General features: G+C 41.5%; 1 protein-coding gene across 9 annotated transcripts in view; it reads right to left on the bottom strand.

Annotated features, from left to right (window-relative positions):
• Positions 1 to 25,000, bottom strand: part of ptprma (protein tyrosine phosphatase receptor type Ma) — a 262,637-nt gene that overhangs the window by 49,263 nt on the left and 188,374 nt on the right. For 4 of the 9 annotated variants that reach the window (XM_082184699.1, XM_082184701.1, XM_082184703.1 and 1 more), the window contains 4 exons: positions 12,492 to 12,643; positions 10,305 to 10,379; positions 9,240 to 9,266; positions 2,709 to 2,902 (listed from right to left, as the gene is read on the bottom strand). In XM_082184699.1, the coding sequence (XP_082040825.1) occupies positions 2,709 to 2,902; positions 9,240 to 9,266; positions 10,305 to 10,379; positions 12,492 to 12,643 (448 nt within the window). The remainder of the gene's footprint in view (positions 1 to 2,708; positions 2,903 to 9,239; positions 9,267 to 10,304; positions 10,380 to 12,491; positions 12,644 to 25,000) is intronic. The other 5 variants (XM_082184700.1, XM_082184702.1, XM_082184707.1 and 2 more) reach the window with 3 other exon arrangements.

Below are 25,000 nucleotides of genomic sequence, written 5' to 3'. Positions count from 1 at the left end.
ATGAATGATGACAGCGCTTCTGTAGAGCTCCTTCAAAGCCGCTTCATTATTGATGAACTCTGTAACACTGACACTGTTATTGACACTTCAGAGATGCTTATTAATCTGTTATTGACACTTCAGAGATGCTCATTAATCTGTTATTGACACTTCAGAGATGCTTATTAATCTGTCATTTTATAACTCAATGAACTTTGCAAGTAGATCTGAGGAAATGAAGCTGACTGGACTTGTTGCTCTTTAAAGAAATAGTTAAATTATGTATTGGCTTGATTCAAACTTCTTACAGTCAAAATAAGAGCCAGGATTTATTAATTTATGCTTTCCGTGAAACTCTGCAACAATATTTCCTCATATGTTTTCACTTTGCATTGCATTTGAAAAAGAACAGAATCACACAGCGGACGCAAACGCTGCTAAACTAAAGATTCAAGTGTTTTGCACGACTCTATATTCCCCTATTGTTACTGTTATTTCAAAAAAAAAAAGAAAAGCTAAGCTAGGATTGGTCAATGAGTGTTTTAAGGCGGGGCTTAGCGAGGGGCCAATTACAGGAGCTTTCAGGACAAATCTTTCATATCAGCAACTCAAACATCTTACATATATCCAGAAAACTGCTTACCTCGTTTATCTTTTCCAAAGTTAACGTACGGAATAACAAGAAGCATGTGTCGGAGGGAGAGATAAGGGAATATTTTAGTGCTGGTCATCTCAATCACTGTGCGACTGTCATTCAACATGGAGGGTGAAAACACAGTTACGACAAGATGGAGTGTGTGCTAACTCAACATCTACCTCAACTCTAAAACACTCTTTATCCATAATGAACGAGCCCTCGGGGCGGCTCCCAACCAGCGCTCCGGCCTGAAATATTTACTTCAGTGAGATGTGGAGGATCAAGCTGTGAGTGAGAGGACGACACACACACACACACACACACACACACACACACAGAGAGCCGTGGATCAGCGTGTGTGTGTGTGTGTGTGTGTGTGTGTGTGTGTGTGTGGCCGGGACAGAACCAACACTGGAGCGGGACGGAGATGACATGAGATCACAGAACATCTCTTCCTCACGATCTTCTCACTCGTTCTCCAGCACAAACATCTAAACATTCTTAAATCAAGATTCATTTACTGGAGAAGAAGCAAAATACTGAAGATATTAAGGCTTGTTTACTAAAAAAATATCAAAATAAAGTGAGTTTGTGCTTAAAACAAGAACGAATATCTGTCAGTGGAGTCAGAACTATAATCTTGTTTTCTCTTTGAATAAAGTTGATATTTCTGACTCCACTGACAGATATTTGCTCTTCTTTTAAGCACAAACTCACTTTATTTTGATATTTTTTCATTAAACAAGCCTTAATATCTTCAGTCATTGTGTTTCTTCTCAAGTAAATGAATCTTGATTTGAGAATGTTTAGATGTTAGTGCTGGAGAACGAGACAGAAACACTGAGGAAGAACAGACATTTTTGCAGTGAAAATGAAAAGAATAGTTGAATCATTTACTCATTCTCATGTCGTTTCAAACCTGGATTACTTTTTTCCCCATTAAACATGAAAATCAAGGTAAAATAAAAGCAAAAAAAAAAAAAAAAAAAAGCCATAAAATCCGCTTTTGTTTTATGCAGAACAGAAGCTTGGACATTCTGCTAAACATCTCCTTTTGCTTCACAGAAGAAATAAAGTCAGGTTTGGAATGACATTAATTAAAGTGCGCTATCATGCTGTTTTAAAGACTCCTAATGTTGTTTCTGAGTCTCCTACAATAGATTTACAAAAAAAACACTTTAATCTTCAGCATCAGCTCTTTCCTCTCAGTGTCTGAAACGCTTCAGTCTCTCTAAGCTCCGCCTCTCTGAGAGCTGCTCTGCTGTGATTGGTCAGAAAGCAAACGCTCATTATCATATCTGAATCTCAGCTCTTGATCACAGTGATACGAACAGTGACGATGGCGTGGGTTTACCGTATCAATCTCAGAAAACAGCGTCTTCTCCACATGAACAACACCAACCAAACTCTCCCAGTCTCAGAGACACTACAGTGTTTGAGGGCGGAGCTAAGAGACGCTGTCAGCCAATCAAGACCACAGGCGGGCATTATGCTAATTAGTTACATTATTACACACGACTCATTTCAGTTCAGAATCACTTCTTTCTTTTATCTGCCCTTTGAGCTTTAAAACTTTGCAGACCTTTTACACTCGAAAATGCATGATAGGGCACTTTAAATGTGACTAAATGATTTTTCAGGATGAATTATTCATAATCCGCAAACAGCATGCAGTGATGCACAAACATGACAAAACAAATGATAGTAAGAGAATACACTGCAAAAAATGCTTTTCTTACTCAGTATTTTTTACTTGTTTCCAGTCCAAATATCAAAGAAATCTTAAATCATGAAGCATTTACTAGAAAAGTCAAATGACATAAGAAATTCTATCTTAAAAACAAATAAAGTCTTAATTCTTATAGAAAACAAGATTATTTTTCTCACCCCACTGGCACATATGATCATCATACAGTCAAAAACACACTTCATTTTTATTTATTTATCAGGAAACAAGACAGACTTTCTTATGTGACTTTACTCATCTAGTAAACGCATCTCGATCTAAGAATGTTTTAGATATTTGGCCTGGAAACCCGACAGAAACACTGAGTAAGAGCCACATGTTTGGCATGTACACCTGCAGAATCACCTCGTACTCCTCCTTGAAGCCGTAGCCCTCGGCACACTTCATCTGTGTGATGTGTTGCAGGAGATCGGCCACTCGGATCGCCGGGTGAAGCTGTCCGGTCTGGTACGGGACGTCCAGCGCCTCACGCTTCTTATAGGAGTGTGTGTGTGACTGAACCAGGCTGCTGGTCTCGCTGGTCATCGTCTGGCTCTCGTCTAAACCAAAGCCACACAAGCGGTCAGCAAACAGGGGTAAACGGAGGGTTTACGGCTGCTAAACGACGACTACATGAAGAGATGAGCACAACAACAACAACAACAACAACAACAACTCTAATCCGACATGTGCATAAACAGAACGCGCACCTCAGAGATACACATCAAAACAAAGCCGTCTGTTCTCATAAACTAGCTTGCTAGAGATCGCACGAATGGTGGAATGGTGTCCGAATGAAGGGTTACGGTGATGTGTGGATGTGGAACCTTCACAACAGGGTCAGGAACCAGAACCAGAACCAAAACCAGAACCAAAAGCAAAAGAAGCACATGTGCACTGCAAAACATGCTTTCTTACTTAGTGTTTGTGTCGTTCACAGTCCAAATATCTGAAAATCAAGATGCATTTACTAGATGAGGAAAATACTTTAAGATATTATGTCTCGTTTTCTGGGGGAAAAAATATAAATGACGTTTTGCTTAAAAAAAGCACAATTATCTGCCAATGGGGTCAGAAAAATAATGTTAATTCAAACAGAAACAGGATTATTTAGCTTGTTTTAAGCAAAACTTCATTTAGATTTTTTCCCCCAGAAAACGAGACATAATATCTTAAAGTATTTTCCTCATCTAGTAAATGCATCTTGATTTTTACATATCTGAACTGGAAACAAGACAACAACAGTAAGTGAGAAGAGCATGTTTTGCAGTGTAAGGATGGAGGTGAGTGGAGGATGTTTCACACACGGTGTGTGTATGAGGAGGCCATGCTAGCTAATGTCTGCACAGGTGGACGGGGAGGGCGTGCGACACCAGGCCATGCCAGAGAGAGAGAGAGAGAGAGAGAGAGAGAGAGACACAGAGAGAGAGAGAGAGAGAGAGAGAGAGAGAGACACGGTTTGAGGGGGAGCGGATCCCACTGACAGTAAACCCCCAAAAAACACAGGGCCGATTGGCAACTTACCATTAATGGGCACTTTTTAAGAGGATACATAACAGGTTAAATGTGAAGAAAGAAAACAGGAAGAGAGAGGAAAAAGGGTGTAAGCAACAAGATAGTTTGAAGCAAGAGCAGCTACACATGAAGACTATCTGAGGTTCTGACTGATCTCTCATCAACTAACGCACGCCTGAAGCGTCTGATGACAGAATGAGACGAGGCCGAACCGGAAGTAAAGATCCCATTCTAGACCCTCGCTGGGGAACGACTGTGGAGAAACCCTCAGGAGAACGAGGCGAGGTTACACGACGACATCATCTGCATTTCTGGATTCGGTTTCCATTTGGGAAATCGAATCAACACTGATGTTCTTTCAGTGATGTGATCTTGTCGAGTCAGAAGTGTTTTGTTAAACACTTTACATTAAATGCCACTGTTTTTCAGTGTTGAACCAACGACTGACATTATTTCAACCATATTTTAATGTTAATTCACGAGTAAATCTGAGTCAAGGTTGAATCACTGTTGAACTTTGTGAATTGAATCAATGTTTTACTTTTCAAACAGATCTTGCTATAATTTAAAGCATTTTCACAACCATTTAGCGCTAACCTTTTTCTAACATTAAAACAACTTTTTCAATTTGCAACATTGTTTCAACATTTTACTTTTCGTGCAGATCTTGTAATAATGTCAATGTTGATTTATAGTATTTTGCAAACCTTTTTACAACCTTTAGCTCTACATGTTTTTCTAACATTAAAACACCTGACATTATTTTTAAAGCACATTTCGATATTCATTCACAGGTGAATTAGGGTTCAAACTGGTTTCAATTCTGCAAATCGAGTGAACGTTGATATTGCAACATTGTTTCAACGTTCTACTTTCTGTAGAGACTTCCGACGTTGATTTCCAAGTACGTTGTTAATCTAGAGCTCAACGTTTTTCCAACGATGAAACATCAGCTGACATTATTTCATGCGTGAATCAACGGTTGAATCCGTATTGAATTTTGCAAATGGAATCAACTTTTCGTACAGATGTTGCAATAATTTAAAGGATTTTGTTCATCTTTTTACAACCATTTAACACTAATGTTTTTCTAACATTAAAAAAAAATTACATTTTTAAAGCACATTTCAATATTTATTCACGGGTGAATCGATGTCATGAATCACGATTGAATCAGGGTTAAAAATGGTTTCAATTTTGTAACATTGTTTCAACATTTTACTTTTCGTACAGATGTTGCTATAATTTAAAGCATTTTGTTAACCTTTTCACAACCTTTTAGCGCTAACATTTATCTAACATTAAAACAACTGACATTTTAAAAGCACATTTCAATGTTTATTCACGGTTGAATCGACATCATGAATCAGGGTTAGAAATGGTTTAAATTTCCAACATTGTTTCAACATGTCAATGTTGATTTACAGTATTTTGCAAACCTGTTTACAACCATTTAGCACTAGACGTTTTCTACGGCTGGCATTATTCTGATCATCTTCAGCACTGAGTGTCGGTTGTGTGCCGACAGGGATGAGATCTGCCTAAATCAGTGCGCTTACAAAAAATAATCATATTGTAATTAACGTAATTCAGAAAAAACTGAGGTCCAGTCAGAAAAGTCAGTTAAAGCGATAGTTCACTCCAAAATGGTCATCATGTGTTCAAAAACCAGACTTTCGATGCAACACAAAAGAAGTTAATGGGGTCCAAAGTTATTCGGTTCCCAATGTTCTTCAAAATATCTTCTTTTGTGTTCCACAGAAGAAAGAAACGACACGAGGGAGAGTAAATTACAACAGAATGATCATTTTTGGGTGAACCGTTCCTTTAAGACAAAAACCCCAGTGCTTTATGGGACGACAAGTTAATTAATTCCCTCGTTAGTATGCAGTCTTGTGTCTTTTAATTGAATGAATGGGAAATCTACTTCCTGAACGCAAGTCCTCATCTGATATAGTCTAATGCAGCTGTTTCCGAAATGTTAGTAAAACTGTGTTCTTTTGTAAAAACGTTCTAATGAGAAAGTGTGTTTTAAAAGCTATCATCAGCATAACGAACTGAAGAATGGACATGATTGGTTTATTCTATCGTGCCACACTGTCACTCCCCCCTCATCCGGTCCACATCATCTGTCCATGCACATGAGAGGTCATAGACAGACGTGACGTCACACGCACGACACCGAATGCGGATGGGATGGGGTGAAGCCTCGGCTCGAGGAATAACCTCAGATCTCACACACAAGAGAAAAGCAGGCAGGAATGAATGTGAGAAGCGTCAGATCTACCTCCTGTCTGTCTCTCAACAACACACACACACACACACACTGAACACACGAGCGTCTTCCGTAAGGCCTCGGTCTCGCTTTCCAGCACGAACATCTAAAACATTCTTAAATCAGGACACATTTACTGGAGAAACAAGTCTTGCGTCAAAATGAAGTGAGTTTGTGTTTAAATAAGGGATAATGTACATTCAGCCGGTTGTTATCTCAGAATAAACCCGACAGGGTGATCAGGATCAGGTCTTCATCAGCCCCACACACACACACACACACACACACACACACACACACACACCTGAAGGGGTTTATTCTGAGATCACACACACACACACACACATATACACACACACACACACACACACACACGCATATGCACACACACACGCACACACACACCAGAAGGGGTTTATTCTGAGATCACACACACACACTCACACTAACACACACACACACACACACACACACAGGCACACGCACACACACCAGAAGGGGTTTATTCTGAGATCACACACACACACACACACACACACACACACACACACACACACACACACACACACACACACACACTAACACACACACGCACATGCACACACACACCAGAAGGGGTATAACAACCGGCTGGATGTACATTCTCCCACTTATTTCACGGCTACTTGCACATAATTCTGTCAGGACCACTATGGTCAGATATGATTGATAGTTAGCATACAGTTAGGATTGGCGGTCTGGTTCTGTTTTGGTTAGCCTAGCATGGATTAGCAATAACCCTCCTCAGGGTGAACAGAACACAACCAACGTGAATGTATTGCAGATATCAATTAATTTTAATGTACAACATAATTAGAGAATTTTAGTCTGATTCAGAGGAAATGCCAAATCCTGACGGAGACAGGTGGAGCTGGTTAGGGGGAGGGTAATCCTGACAGAGACAGGCGGAGCTGGGTAGGGGGAGGGTAATCCTGACGGAGACAGGAGGAGCTGGGTAGGGGGAGGGTATTCCTGACGTAGACAAGTGGAGCTGGGGAGGGAGGAGGGTAATCCTGACGGAGACAGGTGGAGCTGGGGAGGGGGAGGGTAATCCTGATGGAGACAGAATGAGCTGGGTAGGGGGAGGGTAATCCTGACGGAGACAGGCGGAGCTGGGGAGGGAGGAGGGTAATCCTGACGGAGACAGGAGGAGCTGGGTAGGGGAGGGTAATCCTGACGGAGACAGGTGGAGCTGGGGAGGGAGGAGGGTAATCCTGACGGAGACAGGCGGAACTGGGGAGGGAGGAGGGTAATCCTGACGGAGACAGGCAGAGCTGGGGAGGGAGGAGGGTAATCCTGACGGAGACAGGCGGAGCTGGGGAGGGAGGTGGGTAATCCTGACGGAGACAGGCGGAGCTGGGGAGGGAGGTGGGTAATCCTGACGGAGACAGGTGGAGCTGGGGAGGGAGGAGGGTAATCCTGACGGAGACAGGCGGAGCTGGGGAGGGAGGAGGGTAATCCTGACAGAGACAAGTGGAGCTGGGGAGGGAGGAGGGTAATCCTGACAGAGACAGGCGGAGCTGGGGAGGGAGGAGGGTAATCCTGACGGAGACAGGCGGAGCTGGGGAGGGAGGAGGGTAATCCTGACGGAGACAGGTGAAGCTGGGGAGGGAGGAGGGTAATCCTGACAGAGACAGGTGGAGCTGGGGAGGGAGGAGGGTAATCCTGACGGATAAACACTACAGCTGCTGATAATCCTGAAGGAGCTTATATATGAGTACAGTGATAGAGTCGTATTCCTACAGGTCGAGGATCAGCCGAGAGTCACTGATACAAGCTTGACTAGCGTGACCTGCCAGAACTGTAATAATTAAACACAAAATAAAAATATTGGTCTGAGTTGAATATTTGATTGGCTCTTTAACGCAGTTTCAGCGGCAAGATCAAACTAGACGGACATTTAAGAGATACGGTATTCAGTCATAACACTTATTACACAGCATTTCACCACATTAATAATTATGGAGATAAGCATAATTAAATAACTATACAAAAAAAATATTGATTCGGCTGAGTTTTAATATTTTATTAGCTCATCAAAAGCAAAACTTCCACGATGAAAAAACGTTCCTAGCGAGTGTATAGCGAATGTGTATAGCGAGCGTATAGCGAGTGTATAGCGCTGCTGACTTGCGTATAGCGAGTGTATAGCGAGCGTATAGCGAGTGTATAGCGCTGCTGACTTGCGTATAGCGAGTGTATAGCGAGAGTATAGCGAGCGTATTGCGAGTGTATAGCGATGCTGACTTGCGTATAGCGAGTGTATAGCGAGTGTATAGCGAGTGTATAGCGAGAGTATAGCGAGCGTATTGCGAGTGTATAGCACTGCTGACTTGCGTATAGCGAGTGTATAGCGAGAGTATAGCGAGCGTATTGTGAGTGTATAGCACTGCTGACTTGCGTATAGCGAGAGTATAGCGAGTGTATAGCGAGTGTATAGCGAGTGTATAGCGAGAGTATAGCGAGTGTATAGCGAGTGTATAGCGAGTGTATAGCGCTGCTGACTTGCGTATAGCGAGTGTATAGCGAGAGTATAGCGAGTGTATAGCGAGTGTATAGTGAGAGTATAGCGAGTGTATAGCGAGAGTATAGCGAGAGTATAGCGAGAGTATAGCGAGTGTATAGCGAGAGTATAGCGAGTGTATAGCGAGAGTATAGCGAGAGTATAGCGAGTGTATAGCGAGTGTATAGCGAGAGTAAAGCAAGTGTATAGCGAGTGTATAGCGAGTGTATAGCGAGAGTATAGCGAGAGTATAGTGAGTGTATAGCGCTGCTGACTTCAGTGACCCGGATGAGCCTGAGTTTCTGTGTTCTGTTGTTATCTGGGAATAATATCCTGCTGGATGTGTGACTGGCCAATCAGAATCAAGTATTCCACAGAGCCGTGTAATAAAACAAGAATAAATATCTGCCAAAGAATCATCTTCAGTCATTGTGTTTCTCCAGTAAAGGTATCCTGATTTGGGAATGTTTAGATGTTTGCTCTGGAAGCGAGACAGAGACACTGAGGAAGACGCTCGTGTTATTCTCATCATCATCACGTGTGGAACAGAGAGAGAGGGTCTCACCTAAGATGGCGGTCGGCACAAACGGGTCTGTTCAGCGGCACAGAGACGAGTTCACAGAGAAGAGAGAGGAGATCAGCGAGAGTTAGTTCTGCATTAGTGAAGGTTAGACAGGAGACTAATGCAAACACACAGATATTATATACCATACACACACTCATCCAGCTCCAGGACACCGTTAGTTCAACTCATTACATGTTAAGAGTTCGCTTCCTTGCCCATGATGTTTACACTACCATTCAAAAGTTTGGGGTCGCTATCAAAAATACAGTAAAAATGTCAAATATTATTCCAGTGTAAATCATCTGTTTTCTATGTGAATATATAGTAAAGTGTAATTTATTCCTGTGATCAAAGCTGAATTTCCAGCATCATTACTCCAGTCTTCAGTGTCACATGATCCTTCACAAATCACTCTAATATGAGGATTTGATGATCAAGAGACATTTAGGATTATTATCAATGTTGAAAACAGTTTAAAATGTAACATTTAGTAACATATTAAATGTTCTACTGTCACTGTTATCAATTTAATGCATGACCCCAAAACTTTTCAAGGTTCAAGGGTCATTCCAAACTAATTTTTACATGAAGGAATGAAACTAAGTTCTAAAGTCCCGGTCAAAACACGACATAAAGACATTAACCAATAAAAACATCAGAAACTAGGGTGTGTGTCTCAGCAGCTTCGCCAATAAATAGCATAATAGCAATACAATACAATAAAAACTAGAATAGACAATGCAAGAATAAAAACAGTGCAATAATTTGTAATAAATAAGGACATAAATTGTCAAATATTATTGCACTTAAAATGTCCTCAATAATACTCTAATAAAAATAAATTAAAAAAAACTTTTGAATGGTAAATGTGCTGAAAGTGATCCGTATGCTGTGTGTTATTCAGATGAGCTCAAAGCCAGAAGAACACACACACACGAACACACACACACACACACACACACACACACACACACACACACACACACACACACACTGATGTCATGGGTGTGTAAAGCGCAGTTGTGCAGAAGCGTTGCGTCTCACACTCGACCTGACGTGCTTTACCTGGATAGTAGGAGTTGGGCACGGATGTGCTGAGTGTGTTAGTCTTCACGGTGAACGAGGACGGCGACGACACAGCTTTACAGTAAAGCAGCAGATAAAGAGGATATTTGAGTTCACTGACACACACATTATTATACACACTCAAACCAAACACTCAGACACCAGAGATCATCTGTGATGTGTTTCACTAGTGTGATCAGGACACTATAGTTCACTTCTGTAAGTGAGGAGAGCAAAATAAAGTAACCTGTGACATATTATACCCAGATGTTCTTCATACTAGTAAAATGTATACAAATTTGTGATAAAGTGAAGAATGTTGAAGGCGTCGGAGTGAATGTTGGTTTGACTGTATATCAAACATGTCACTGTACATTTACTAAAATGATCTGTGTTTACTTTGAGCTTAAAGACGCAGTATAACTATCAGTGTAAACGCAGTATCACGGATACACAACCCTGTTCTGATCCACACACACACACACTTGTGTTCACCGCTCACGTTCACTGTGGCAGTGTGTGTGAATGATAAGCATTTCTCTCGGTGTGTGTGTGTGTGACGAGTGTGTGACAGCAGTGACCCGTCTGTCACTCACACACCGCAGGATAAGGTCAGACACGAGCATAAGAGCCGTGTTGATTTATTTATCCCTGTGTGTGGCCACTTCACACACACACACACACACACACACACACACACACACACACACACGCCAGTCACGCTGAGGGACGCTCCTGCAATATTTAATAATGCTGTCATGTGATCAGAGAAGCTGTCGGTTCACTGGATGCTTCACATATGGCCATGATTGTCCAGCATTAAGGCTGTTTTCTCAGTGAATCTCAATCAATCATAATATTGACTCGTTTAGAGCCTCGAGATTTCAGCCGTGTGCGAGAAAACGGAATAAAAATGGAATTGATTGTATTAAGTAATTTATGATTAATATATAATAATAATAATAATAATATATAGAAATAAATAAATTGATTAGACATTAGTTTTTGGAATATGATGAATATGATGTATATGATTTGGTGTTGTAAAAACCACAACAAATTCCTTGTGTGTTTGCGAATGCGCACACTTGGCGAATAAAGCTCATTCCTGATTTTTTACATATTAAAATTGAATGACAAATGGAGTCTAGAAAATATAAAACAAAAAAAAATGGTTAAAAAGTCAAACAAATTTCATTATGTTAGTTTAGTCCTGAACCGGATAGTTGACTGGAAGAGAGAAGAGCTCTGATTGGCTGAGTTCAGCAGGTGGGCGGGGCAGACGTGAGATCAGAGCTCTGATTGGCTGAGTTCAGCAGGTGGGCGGGGCAGATGTCAGATCAGAGCTCTGATTGGCTGAGTTCACCAGGTGGGCGGGGCAGACGTGAGATCAGAGCTCTGATTGGCTGAGTTCAGCAGGTGGGCGGGGCAGACGTGAGATCAGAGCTCTGATTGGCTGAGTTCAGTAGGTGGGCGGGGAAGACGTGAGATCAGAGCTCTGATTGGCTGAGTTCAGCAGGTGGGCGGGGCAGACGTGAGATCAGAGCTCTGATTGGCTGAGTTCACCAGGTGGGCGGGGCAGACGTGAGATCAGAGCTCTGATTGGCTGAGTTCAGCAGGTGGGCGGGGCAGACGTGAGATCAGAGCTCTGATTGACTGAGTTCAGCAGGTGGGCGGGGCAGACGTGAGATCAGAGCTCTGATTGGCTGAGTTCAGCAGGTGGGCGGTGCAGACGTGAGATCAGAGCTCTGATTGGCTGAGTTCAGCAGGTGGGCGGGGCAGACGTGAGATCAGAGCTCTGATTGGCTGAGTTCAGCAGGTGGGCGGTGCAGACGTGAGATCAGAGCTCTGATTGGCTGAGTTCAGCAGGTGGGCGGTGCAGACGTGAGATCAGAGCTCTGATTGGCTGAGTTCAGCAGGTGGGCGGTGCAGACGTGAGATCAGAGAGATCAGAAGCGTCAAACACACTCATTCAGCAGATAAACACACACTCTCATTCATGTTTATGTTTAGTTCCAGTCAGACTTTGACATCAGGGATCTCCCGTATCATGTTTTCTCACATTTGACTTGAATGTGAATGAGATTTTCAGTGAAAAATGACTCAGTCTGACCTCATATAATCACTAATGTGTAGGTTTGAATAAATGCTTATTTTGGGAGCAGATCCTGTGATCCTGTGACTCACGTCTGGCGTTGAGGTTGTGTGTGTCCATGAAGGAGATGGCCTCATCACAGCTGGTCCCCTGCTCCGCGTAACTCTTGTCCATGGAGTTCACCATCACCGTCATCTCCTGCCTCGTGTTGCTCAGCGTCTCCTTACGCTTCTTCGCCAGTTTCCTTCATCAAACACACAACAGCAATTACATTCAAACTCAAAAAACTGCTTTATTGGCATGACTGCAAATAATACAACACTGCCAAAGCTTGGAATACATAGAAGAAGAATAAAAAACATCAAAAAATAATACAATATTATAATATAACTTAAATTTAAATAAACCGTGTAACAAATGAGAGATCCCAGTGTCAGTCTCTCTCTGGAGCTCTTCACGCCGCGGACACACATCACAGATTTATTTATTTGTTTTCAATGAAAGGATTGTACTATATTTTAGTTTGATAATGTTTTTTTATTTAATATTTTGTATTTTTAGGGGGTTTTATGGTACTACATTATATTTACGCTGTATTTATAATCCATTTATTCAGTTTTTGAGCATAGACCTGAACATTACATTTCCAGCTTAAACAAAGTTAAACAAAGATCCCATTAAACAAACGCACGGCTCCCAGTTAGACAGTATGGCCCTTAAACACTCGTCTCGTTCCCACTAATACACACTCCTGAGAGCTCTTGTCACAGGGAACTGGAACTGACTGTCTCTTCCCCACGACACACACACACACACACACACACACACACACACACACACCGTCTCTGGGAGCGTTTGCCTCGGGCGCCGGCACTTCTGGGACAGACCTGAGCTTCGACTGCTCAAACACACTCTCTCTCTTCAGCTCAAACACACACACACACACACACATACACACACACTCTCTCTCTCTCTTCAGCTCAAACACACTCTCTCTCTTCAGCTCAAACACACACACACACAGAAACACGCACACACACTCTCTCTCTTCAGCTCAACACACACACACACACACACACACACACACACACACACACACACACACACACACACACACACACACACACACACACACACACACACACACACACACACTCTCTTCAGCATTAATTACGGGAGTCTGCAGGCTGGATGTGGTGTGTTTGGTGATGATGACACTAAGTCATGGGAGGCTGATGCAACTTTAGTTTGTTTTTGATACATAGAGCTCACAATATATATATGCAACCTCATCATTACCACATGGCACAAGCTGATTGGCCTCTGCTGATATTGCAGCCAATGAGATTGCTTGCTCAATATTTAAATATTTAAATGGTTCCTCTGAACCCCTCCACCTCCCCAGCTCCCCCTGCCTCGATCCACCAAGACCAAATACAAATGAACATTGCTATTTTCAATAATATATACAGTATATATATGTATGTATATACTGAATTTTATATAATATATATATGTAATATGAGCTGTGTGTTCTGGCTCTCCTCTCTCCGACATCGTCTCTTTACTCACTCGTTTCATTTGCTCCGGATGAATATTGTCAGTTTGGGATTGCGCATATTGAACATAATCTTTCTCATTCCCGCACATTTTGACAAGCATAAAGACAAGTTTATTAGCTGTATAAAACAGTATAATGGCTCTGTGCGTCAGGTCTTAAAGTGACAGCAGCCTAATATATCGACTGCCACAATTCTGAGATAATATTAAAAATATCCATATGGCAGTTTTTCCCTATGGTCTCGATGGCAAAATTGTGGCCAGGGAAAACCACTAACTAATGTAAAAAAAGTTGCAATTTGTATGTATATACATATACAAATTGGAATTTTTTTCCATTAAAAACTGAATAATATACAGAGAAATGAAGAAGGGCGGAAAGTGCCAGATTCCGGCTCCGGCAGACGCCACACTGGCACACACTGGCACACACTACACAAGCCCATAATCAACACCTGGCCGAGCGAGGGCTAAACCCACAGCCTGACGAATGCGTTTAATAGGAAGTTTAATACGCCATCTGCACACGGCAGTGAAGGCCTGAACGTCTCTCAGCTCGAGCCTCAGCGTGTGTGACGGCCGGGCGAGGGCTCTCAGGCTCTCAGGGGTCTGCCGGAGGGGACCGCAGCGTTAATGGAGACCGGATGGATCCGGCCCAGCTTTAAGTGGGTCTAAAACAGAGCGCCGAACCTGCAGCCGCACATTAAACATAAATAAATGAAAGTGAAGCCATTTCTCTGCCGCTCCTGCTTCCCCGTTTATCAGCAGAAGGTCACGGCCATCTCAGCTCTTTACAAATGGAAAAAAGATGGATGCTCGCCATCAGTCCGGAGGGGATTTTGAGTGAACGTGCACACACACACACACACACACACACACACACACACACACACACATACACACACACACACACACACACACACACACACACACACACTCACACACACACACGCTCCATCTTACATATAACGGCTGATCACTCCTCAAACACACCACATGCACAACTATAACAGGAGCGATACACTCACGAACTTCAAGTCAAAATCATGTTCATTTTCTCCACAGAGGAAAATATTTTTTATTTAAAAATATAATTTTTATATATATATTTTATATATAAATAACACATTTGTCTTAAATATATACATGCATGTGTGTATTTATGTATACAAAATAATTGTACACACATATATATTTTGTAAACACAGACTTTTGGATGCGATTAATCGTTGTTCAGCTCTAATATTTTTCTGATAAGGAATAAATCTATATTTACACCCGAACATCCCCTTTCCTGAAGGATGCGCACGGAGAACTGATGAACATGAAGCTGCTGTGAGAGAGTTAGCTCGACTCCCCCTGATGATGATGATGATGATGATGATGCTGATGCAACGATCCCAGCAGAATCTGTGTGTCCTGCTATATTTCCCAGTGTCCCGTTACATCAGCTCACGGATGCTGAGCTCTTCAGAACCGCAGCTCCGGGAATACACTGAGATCCGGCCGTAATGATGTGATGCACAGCTCAACCTCATCCAGCCTTCAGTTTCACAGCGATAAGAGATTAAACGCAGCCGCCGCAATAAAGTAATTGTGCTATTCTATTTAATTATACCAAAGGTTTCTGTTTACACCGTGTTTTTATAGCGTTGAGTGTTGTAACCAATCAAAGTTAAGCGCATGAACACAAGCACCAATCAGAGGCGTTCAAAATCACTGCGTCAAAGAAACTTCTCAACCCTGAACGAGTTTATGAAACATTTGAATGATTGAGTCAATGACACTTGTTTAGTTCCCGAATGAATCGGTCCTAATGAGTTGAAAGACTCAATGACTCACTCACTCGATTTGTTTCGGAATGAATCAGTGTTTTTAAATGAATTGGTTGAATGAATGATTCAATGACTCACTCCCTTGATTAGTTTCGGAATGAATCAGTGTTTTTAAATGAATTGGTTGAATGAATGATTCAATGACTCACTCACTTGATTTGTTTTGGAATGATTCCGTGTTTTTAAATGAATTGGTCGAATGAATGATTCAATGACTCACTCACTTGATTAGTTTAGAAATGAATCAGCGTTTTTAAATGAATTGGTTGAATGAATGATTCAATGACTCACTCACTTGATTAGTTTAGAAATGAATCAGCGTTTTTAAATGAATTGGTTGAATGAATGATTCAATGACTCACTCCCTTGATTAGTTTCGGAATGAATCAGTGTTTTTAAATGAATTGGTTGAATGAATGATTCAATGACTCACTCACTTGATTTGTTTTGGAATGATTCCGTGTTTTTAAATGAATTGGTTGAATGAATGATTCAATGACTCACTCACTTGATTTGTTTCTAAATTAATCAGTGTTTTTAAATGAATTAGTTGAATGAATGATTCAACGACTCACTCACTTGATTAGTTTAGAAATGAATCAGCGTTTTTAAATGAATTGGACGAATGAATGATTCAATGACTCACTCACTTGATTAGTTTCGGAATGAATCAGTGTTTTTAAATGAATTGGTTGAATGAATGATTCAATGACTCACTCATAAAGACAGTCATGATTCATCACCAAGGAACTGACTCCTGCATATTATATATAGTTTATGTGTGTGGAAATAATATATAATATAATACACTCTGGCAAAGATGTTCTATGAAGAACTTTTAACATCCATGGGATTTTTCCCCTGTTCTTTATAGTGGAAAAATGTCCTTTTTATTATTAAAATGTTCCTCACACCAAGAAGAAATGGTTCTGTAAAGAACTGATCACTGAGAGGTTCTCTGAGGAACCAAAGATATGGTCTTCTATAGAGTCACTGTGAAATCCCTGTTTTAAAAGCTTTATTTCTAATCTATGCATATATTCATGATTCAACGATACAGATTTATGCCGTATAAATCTTGAAATGTTCCTGCAAATGAACTTGGTACACAAACGAAGCCGTTTATTTACCTCCGCATGCTAATGAGGCACATGCCCGTTCCTTCATATTCCAACTGTATGCTAATTTATTTCCCCAATTATTCCCGATCTGATTTACAACAATGGGCTTAGTGAGTTAATAACACTTCAAAGTGCGGAGATCTGGAGACTAAATCTCCGGTGTGACGCCGAGCAAACAGCGGCTTCAGATTTACAGCGTCTTGTCATCATCTAAACTGGCGTACGCTGCAGACGCCGGTCTCAGCAAAGATTTGTCTTGGAGCTGACACTCTCACGCTACACTTAAAAACAAATTAGAGTCTCTACAGAAAGCCCTGGAACATGACAGAAGCTCAGCAATTACGAGCCGCTCGTTCTGTCGTATCCAGTGTGTTCAGAGACGCTAATGACTCGGGTTAAAGATGAACGCTCACACTCCCTGAAGATGATGATGATGATGATGAAGAGCGGAGGGTAAAACTACTGTATCTGTGTTTCACTCCATCAGCACAATGATTTAAAGTTTTTTCATGGAATATTAGAGCGTTTATTCCTAATGATTTACCACTATTGTGTTAAATGTTCCTGGTAATCTTGAATCAGAATAAGTTCACCTCTTCTCTTCTCTGATGACGAGGGCGGGGCTATAACCTGTCACTCACATGAGATCAGCCAATGGCAAACCACAACCATCCAATCAATTCCCCACGGACACAATCAAGCTCCGCCCACATTTGTTCTTGTTCCTGAAGCGTTTAATTGTTGTAATTTTTGTAGTTTAAAATCTTAATCTTGTCGACGTCACTGTATGCTTTCTTACACCAATAGCACATCAATGACTCATAATTATTCATGAGACTGCGTGTCCTTATCCAATGAGAGCACGCTTCTCTTAATTATTCATAATGGCACGATTCATATTTATATGGAGACTGCACAAATGCAAACAGTTGTGCAGTTATTTGCACATTAAATTATAGCTGTCATAGGATACATTTGTGTAATTACGGTGAGCTTACAAAACCAAGCATAATACTTGATGATTTCAGTGCATGTAATGATGAACCGCAGCATGTTTTCTGGGGGGGGGGGATCTGTGACGCTTTTAACTCAACGAGAGCGAATGAAAAGCGGCAGCTGACCTTTGTCCCCATGCTAATACGCTAACACGCTAACAAAGCTCCCCGTCGCGGATCCATCTTGTTTATTCAGTGCCGTTCCATATGGTGTTCCGCTCAACATCTCTGCCCAACGGGACGCTAATCACTTCACCGGCTCCCTCTAATCGTCTGCCACACCAGTCAAACTTAATGGATGTTGTCATCTAAAGTGTGGGTTTAAACGGCCTATTGAGAGAGCGTCTGTTAACCCTCGCCAGTGAAGACTAGTCCCACACACCCGTCATCAATATTTACATCACATTACAAACCGCAATACTACGATTTGTGGTGCAGAATTGAAAAATCAAAGAGGAAAACCATGTGTAAGTTCATAAGTCGACAGCATTGCTGAGTATTTCCTCCTTAAAACTGCAGTGAACCAAAGACAGTCTCAAACACACGCTTTGAAATCGCTGGTGTTTCTGACGTCACAAACTACCTTGTAACCAATCAGATCAACGTGTGATCGTCACCCAGTGGATCTCTGAGCTGAGTGAGTGAGTGGAGGCGGGGTGAATTTGCATATTCATAGAACCGCGCATACTAAATGAGGCGAGGGTGTCGAGTTACAGTCAAGATATTTTGAGGAACATTTTTTAAATACGTAATTAGTGATCAGAGATGAGTTTTAAGAGATACAATGATTGACTTTAACGATGAGTCCACATTCTGACACACTGAAGCGTAATATTTAGTGTTAGAGATTTGATCGCATAACTATTAACAACAACTAGTACTAGTGAAGGCGTGAGTTAAACACTACTAATAAATCACAGAGATTATGATATATAGTATTCAATACTTCAATTTGCTCATTGTTTCTGCCTTAAATTATTACATTGTTTAAATGCATTAATTGTTTAATATATTTTTCGCTAACTGTGGTTTGTATATGTACATTTCTGAAATACATAACTTAAGACAGTTTCCTCTGATAAACTCTAAATTGTAATATGGACTCATGCACTGTCTGTAAAGCTGCTTTGACATGTGTATTGAGAAAAGCGCTGTACAAATAAATCTTTATTGAGTTGAATATATAGTTTGGAGGCTGTTCGAGGTGTCAGATAATGTGTTTATGATGCAAACGCTGCTATTTTTGCTGCTGACAGACTCATCACTCATGGCTTTCCTCCTAGCTCATGTCATCCAGTATTTGGTGGGATTGTGTCTATATTTTGTCAGATACTTGTCTACAACTGTTCTGGGCCTCAGAGTGGTTTGTCTCCATCATATTTTCCATTACAAAGGAAAGGAGTCAGGACACATCATGGTTATTTCATGGGCGTCTCGGCGCTGAAGCCTGACAGAAGGAAAAGCCGATTCCTCCCTCATCCGACATGTTCAGACCGTCTCTGTCGTTTATGCATCTGGGACTGAGAGAGATTGAATCGCTTCTCAAACACCGGCAACAGCCTATTTCCTTGCAAATATCAGTCTCACAGTAAAACTAACAGTGAACCGAGAGTAAATGGGAAATAAATGTGGAATTTTGTTACCGAGGTCATTCAATACATGACAAAAAAAGGAGCCAGAACCAAATCAATGTAGCAGCACATGCAGGACAAGCAAGGAAATGTATATACAATTAATAAAAAAATGAATGTTGATTATTCTCCTCATATTCTCCATTGTTGCGGCTCCTCTCTTCCCAGTCTGTCAGTAACGCTCTGTTTACTTCCTGTTTCTATGAAGCCCCTCCTTCTGAAAAGCACACTGTGCTCTGATTGGTCAGCTGGAGCAGTGTGTTGTGATTGGTCAAGCGCTTCGAGTGTGTTTGGGAAATGTCCCGCCCCTTTTACCATAACCACCAGTTTAACACACTACTAATGCCGCGTTCCAGGCAACCTTATACCCGTGAAAGTGCACTGGAAAGGCAGTCAAACCCGTGACTTCCCACCCGTGAACTCGTACTAGATCGATGTACTCCCAGTTACGAGTTGGAAAAACACGGGTTACAGGTTGCCTGGAACGCGGCATAACTAACTCAACCAGGCCCCGCCCCTTTATTCTGCGCATTAATTATTATAATGAGGAATATTGTGACATGTTCGTTCCCGGAAGAAACTCAAGACTACAATGGAGGCGTTTCAGGAGTTCAGAAACACCGACACTGATCAGTCTTTCTACTTACATTCACATTACAGTTTACAGTGATCTGTTATCAGAGGAGACTGTCTAAGTTATGTATTTCAGAAATCTACATATACAAAACTACAGTTAGTGAAAAATGTATTAATTTATACAATGTAATAATTTAATGCAGAAACAATGAGCTCATTGAAGTAATGAATACTAACAATGTGTTACTTGCCATTTCTCTGAAGTTATTTGTGTAAACAGAGCAAATAGTTTCTACCCGAAGTTTTTTCAGTCTTTAAACAACCGTTTCAACAACATTCATGTCCATGAACTCCATGAAGTTCAGTTTATATGCAGACGCCGAAGCTTCAGTTTAAAAAAGAAAGTTTTAGCAGATAATCTGTGTTTTATTCTTCAGGAATGGCCTCCAGTCACCGTAGGACAGAAGGAAGGACAAGCGAAGAACACAAACACCTTCCCGCTGCGCTTCTCTCGACACACACACACACACACACACTCGCTGCGCTTCTCTCGACACACACACACACTCGATGATTCAGCGCTCATGCATATCTAACGCCGCTGGGCTACTTTAGTCACTGTCCCTGCAGACTCAATCCTCAGACCTTTCCATTTCTATTTTCTCGCTTTATTTCTTTCAAACATAACCCGAGACATTTTCTCTCTCTTTCCTCTCCATTTTTCCAGGCGTAAACACATCCATTTGAAGTTTAACCTGAACCCCTGCAGATAGAGCGAGTCTGCGCTGATAGCCCTGGAAAAAGGCTCTTTTAAACACAAGTTTCTCTGTTTCTGCAGGGGAGAAGCGTAAATAAAGGCCCCCGTAGAGATCGATCCCGAGTCTCTGTCCCGGACAACAGAGGAAAGCCTTTCCGTTCCTCATCCACAGATTTAAATCTAGGCGTTTCGCTGACACTAAGGAGACACTAATGTGAACACGCCGCTCTTCACACGGGAACCGAGCGCTACACACCTGGTCTGAGATGACAGTAATAACCCGAAACTCTGCACTGATTGTATTTACTCAATGTTATGAGTACAGTTGTGCACACTTATTATCTTTGTTCATGCTCTCCTTATAAAAGATATTTGAAATATTCTAGATTTGACTGCACTGATCTGAATGAGGACACTTCTGTCTTTCTGCTTACATTTAAAGGCGGACACAAATATGCTGGCATAAAAACAACAAGCTAAGGGAAATAAGTGGAGTAGGAGATTGTAATGTTGTTTATTAGTGGCAAGATCTTCACAGTCACTATTTGCTCATACAGTTGGACAAGTAAAATCCCTCAGTAATAATTATAACTTAACTTAAGGGGGTTTGTGCAACCAGCAGCAGGTTTGGAACTCATTACGTATATTTGTACGACATTCCTGAACGCAAACAAACACAATAAACATTAAAAGGAAAATAAAATAGATGAAAATCCCACAGACTTGAGGGTGCAGGATACTTTTCAACCAACCGAACACTCTAGCAACCGCCAGGACATTTCAGCAGCCACATAGCAACACCCTAGCAACCACCCGAACACTCTAGCAACCACCAGGACATTTTAACAGCCACATAGCAACACCCTAGCAACCACCCGAAAACTCTAGCAACCACCAGGACATTTCAGCAGCCACATAGCAACACCCTAGCAACCACCTGAACACTCTAGCAACCACCAGGACATTTCAGCAGCCACATAGCAACACCCTAGCAACCACCCGAACACTCTAGCAACCACCAGGACATTTCACAGCCACATAGCAACACCCTAGCAACCACCTGAACACTCTAGCAACTACCAGGACATTTCAGCAGCCACACAGCAACACCCTAGCAACCACCCAAACACTCTAGCAACCACCAGGACATTTTAGCAGCCACATAGCAACACCCTAGCAACCACCCGAACACTCTAGCAACCACCAGGACATTTCAGCAGCCACATAGCAACACCCTAGCAACCACCTGAACAGTCTAGCAACCACCAGGACATTTCCGTAGCCACATAGCAACACCCTAGCAACCACCCGAACAGTCTAGCAACCACCAGGACATTTCAGCAGCCACATAGCAACACCCTAGCAACCACCTGAACAGTCTAGCAACCACCATGACATTTCAGAGCCACATAGCAACACCCCAGCAACCACCCGAACAGTCTAGCAACCACCAGGACATTTCAGCAGCCACATAGCAACACCCTAGCAACCACCCGAACAGTCTAGCAACCACCAGGACATTTCAGCAGCCACATAGCAACACCCTAGCAACCACCGAACACTCCAGCAACCACTAGCACATTTAAGCAACCACATAGCAACACCTTAGCAACCACCCAAACCCTCTAGCAAACACATAGCAACACCCTAGCAACAACCAGAACATTTTAGCAATCACATAACACTCTAGCAACCACCCGAATACTCTAGCAACCACCAGAACATTCTGACAACCACATAGCAACACTTTGGCAGCCACCCTGAAAACTCTAGCAACCATCAGAACACCTTAGCAACCGCATAGCAACACCGCACCCTATCATCATAGCATGAGCATATGAAAACACCACTGAGATTTACTCAGGAAAGTGTAAAAAGCTATTTTACAGCAGACTGATATAGATGTATATGATATATTGTATTACCAAGGAATCTATGAGAGTTTATCCGGAGTCTTCTGACACAGCACTTTGATTGACAGCTGAAGCTGAGGTTTCTATTAGTATGTATGACTGATGATTTTAGAGGCGTCCTGAAACGAGCTGTCAGCGCGCCATCAAACACACTTCCCACAGATACAGAGGTCAAACATTCCCACTGACAGACCAGCGGGAGTCTCCCAGCGTTCCCCGAGGCCATGCACACTGCCTCATAAAGCCCTGCCTATATTCTACTTCATTTCTATATGCTTATTAATTATTATATTTCATTTATTACAGATCACAAGACCTTGAGTGAACTGGTCACTTCAGCTCACTCACGCTTTTAAAGCTGAACTCAATAATCAGATCCTTTACATCCATTTAAATCTGGGGGGAAAAAGCTTGATTTGTCAATTTAATCTGATATGATGTGTGTGTGTGTTTCTGTGAATGTGTGTGTGTGTTTCTGTGAATGTGTGTTTCTGTGTGTGTGTGTGTGTGTTTCTGTGAATGTGTGTGTGTGTTCTGTGAATGTGTGTGTGTGTTTCTGTGAATGTGTGTGTGTGTTTCTGTGAATGAGCTCTTCAGGCGTGAAGGGTTATATGACGTGGAGAATATTAAGACGTAATGTGTTGACAGTTTAATGAAACGGCTGCAGGTGAAGCTGAGATCTGCAAACATCTGCCGTCTGTCAGAGAGAGTCACATAAACTGCTTATGATATCACTCATCATAAACACAGAGCGTACCGTAATCACGCAGTGTGTGTGTGTGTGTGTGTGTGTGTGTGTGTGTGCGTCAGCCTCATCATGTCCATTAAACCACCACCCGTCGCTCTCCTCCACTCAAATCTCTGTTTAGCAAATAAATATTTCAAAGCTCTTACAAATGGAATAAATGTTTGTGTGTCTTTAAATAGAGGCGGAAAACAACTGTGTTTCTCACATGGACTTTCTATTTAAAACTCAGAGATTCACTACACAACATCTTTAAAGGACGAGATGAAAAATCAGCCAAAAAACACTTTTACTTCTAACAGTTAATAATAATTTAGAAATTTTTTTTTTTAATTCATAATAAATAGTTCATATTGCATACAGCTTATTATGGCTATACACAGTAACATTTACTTTAAATGTGTAAGTGGATTTTATCAAGTAAATCCTACAAGTATTTTTTTTCAGTGTATACACACATATAATATTATATAATATTTAAATACATATTTAATAATAATAAAATAATAATATATTTAATATACATAATATTTAAATACATATTTGTAAAACTCAATAAATATAAAAAATTCAGCATTTCAGTGTATATTTATATTAAACTATATGATGCATCAAAAATGGAGTGTGACTAAAGACCCTAACTATTAGAGAGTGACATTCTCTGTATTCTCTGAATCTTGTGATGCGAAAACAAAGACGCATTAGAGAGAAAAACTGTTTGTTGAGTGTTTTCGTTTTTCTTAGTATTAATATGAGCAGAAATATGAATGAAGAAACTGGACTCACTTCAGTAGCGCTGACCCTTGACCTCTGACCCTGATAGACCTGAATTAAAGAGGGCAGCGCTGATGTTTGACACGCGTTTAGACATTATAATGTTCATGAAGTGAACACATGATAATATATGCGTTCTGGCAGTGAGTGACTCTCTCTCCGGGCGAGAGCGGATCCCCTTCCTCTCCTCCGGGAGCTTTCGGGAGGATTTGCGCTATAATCCCCAGGTGTGCTTCACACACACACATTAATAGACGTTAATTAGACCGTAATTTAATTATGGAGTGTGATTGCTGTTGGAGACTCGTTTCCAAACTCTGCTCTTCTGATCTCATTAGCATTTAGAGTAAAGGAGTGATGACGCTCTCGTCTGGTGTGTGTGAGCCGCCGCTGAGGCCGGGATGAAGCGCTCCAGTTAAACCACAGAAACCAGCGGCGACCGCACACTCAAAAACGGGAATATTTAAGGCAAGAAAACAGTTATAATATTTGATCTGTCCTTTCTGTTTTAATTATCTGACGAATGAGTCTGTCCACGTTCAGAGAGAGAAACTGCTGCGATGCGACACAATCAGAGACATAGAGCCCTATCTCACACCCAGCACAACTGACTCTGTACACGACGCATGTGTCATTCCTGTTTCTCACCCGACACACAGCGGACTCTTCCCTACACAGACACACGTCGGTAAAT

The sequence above is a fragment of the Leuciscus leuciscus genome (assembly GCF_965113295.1).
Source record: "Leuciscus leuciscus genome assembly, chromosome: 11".
Lineage (NCBI taxonomy): Eukaryota > Metazoa > Chordata > Actinopteri > Cypriniformes > Leuciscidae > Leuciscus > Leuciscus leuciscus.
This window is presented reverse-complemented; position numbering and strand designations above follow the sequence as displayed.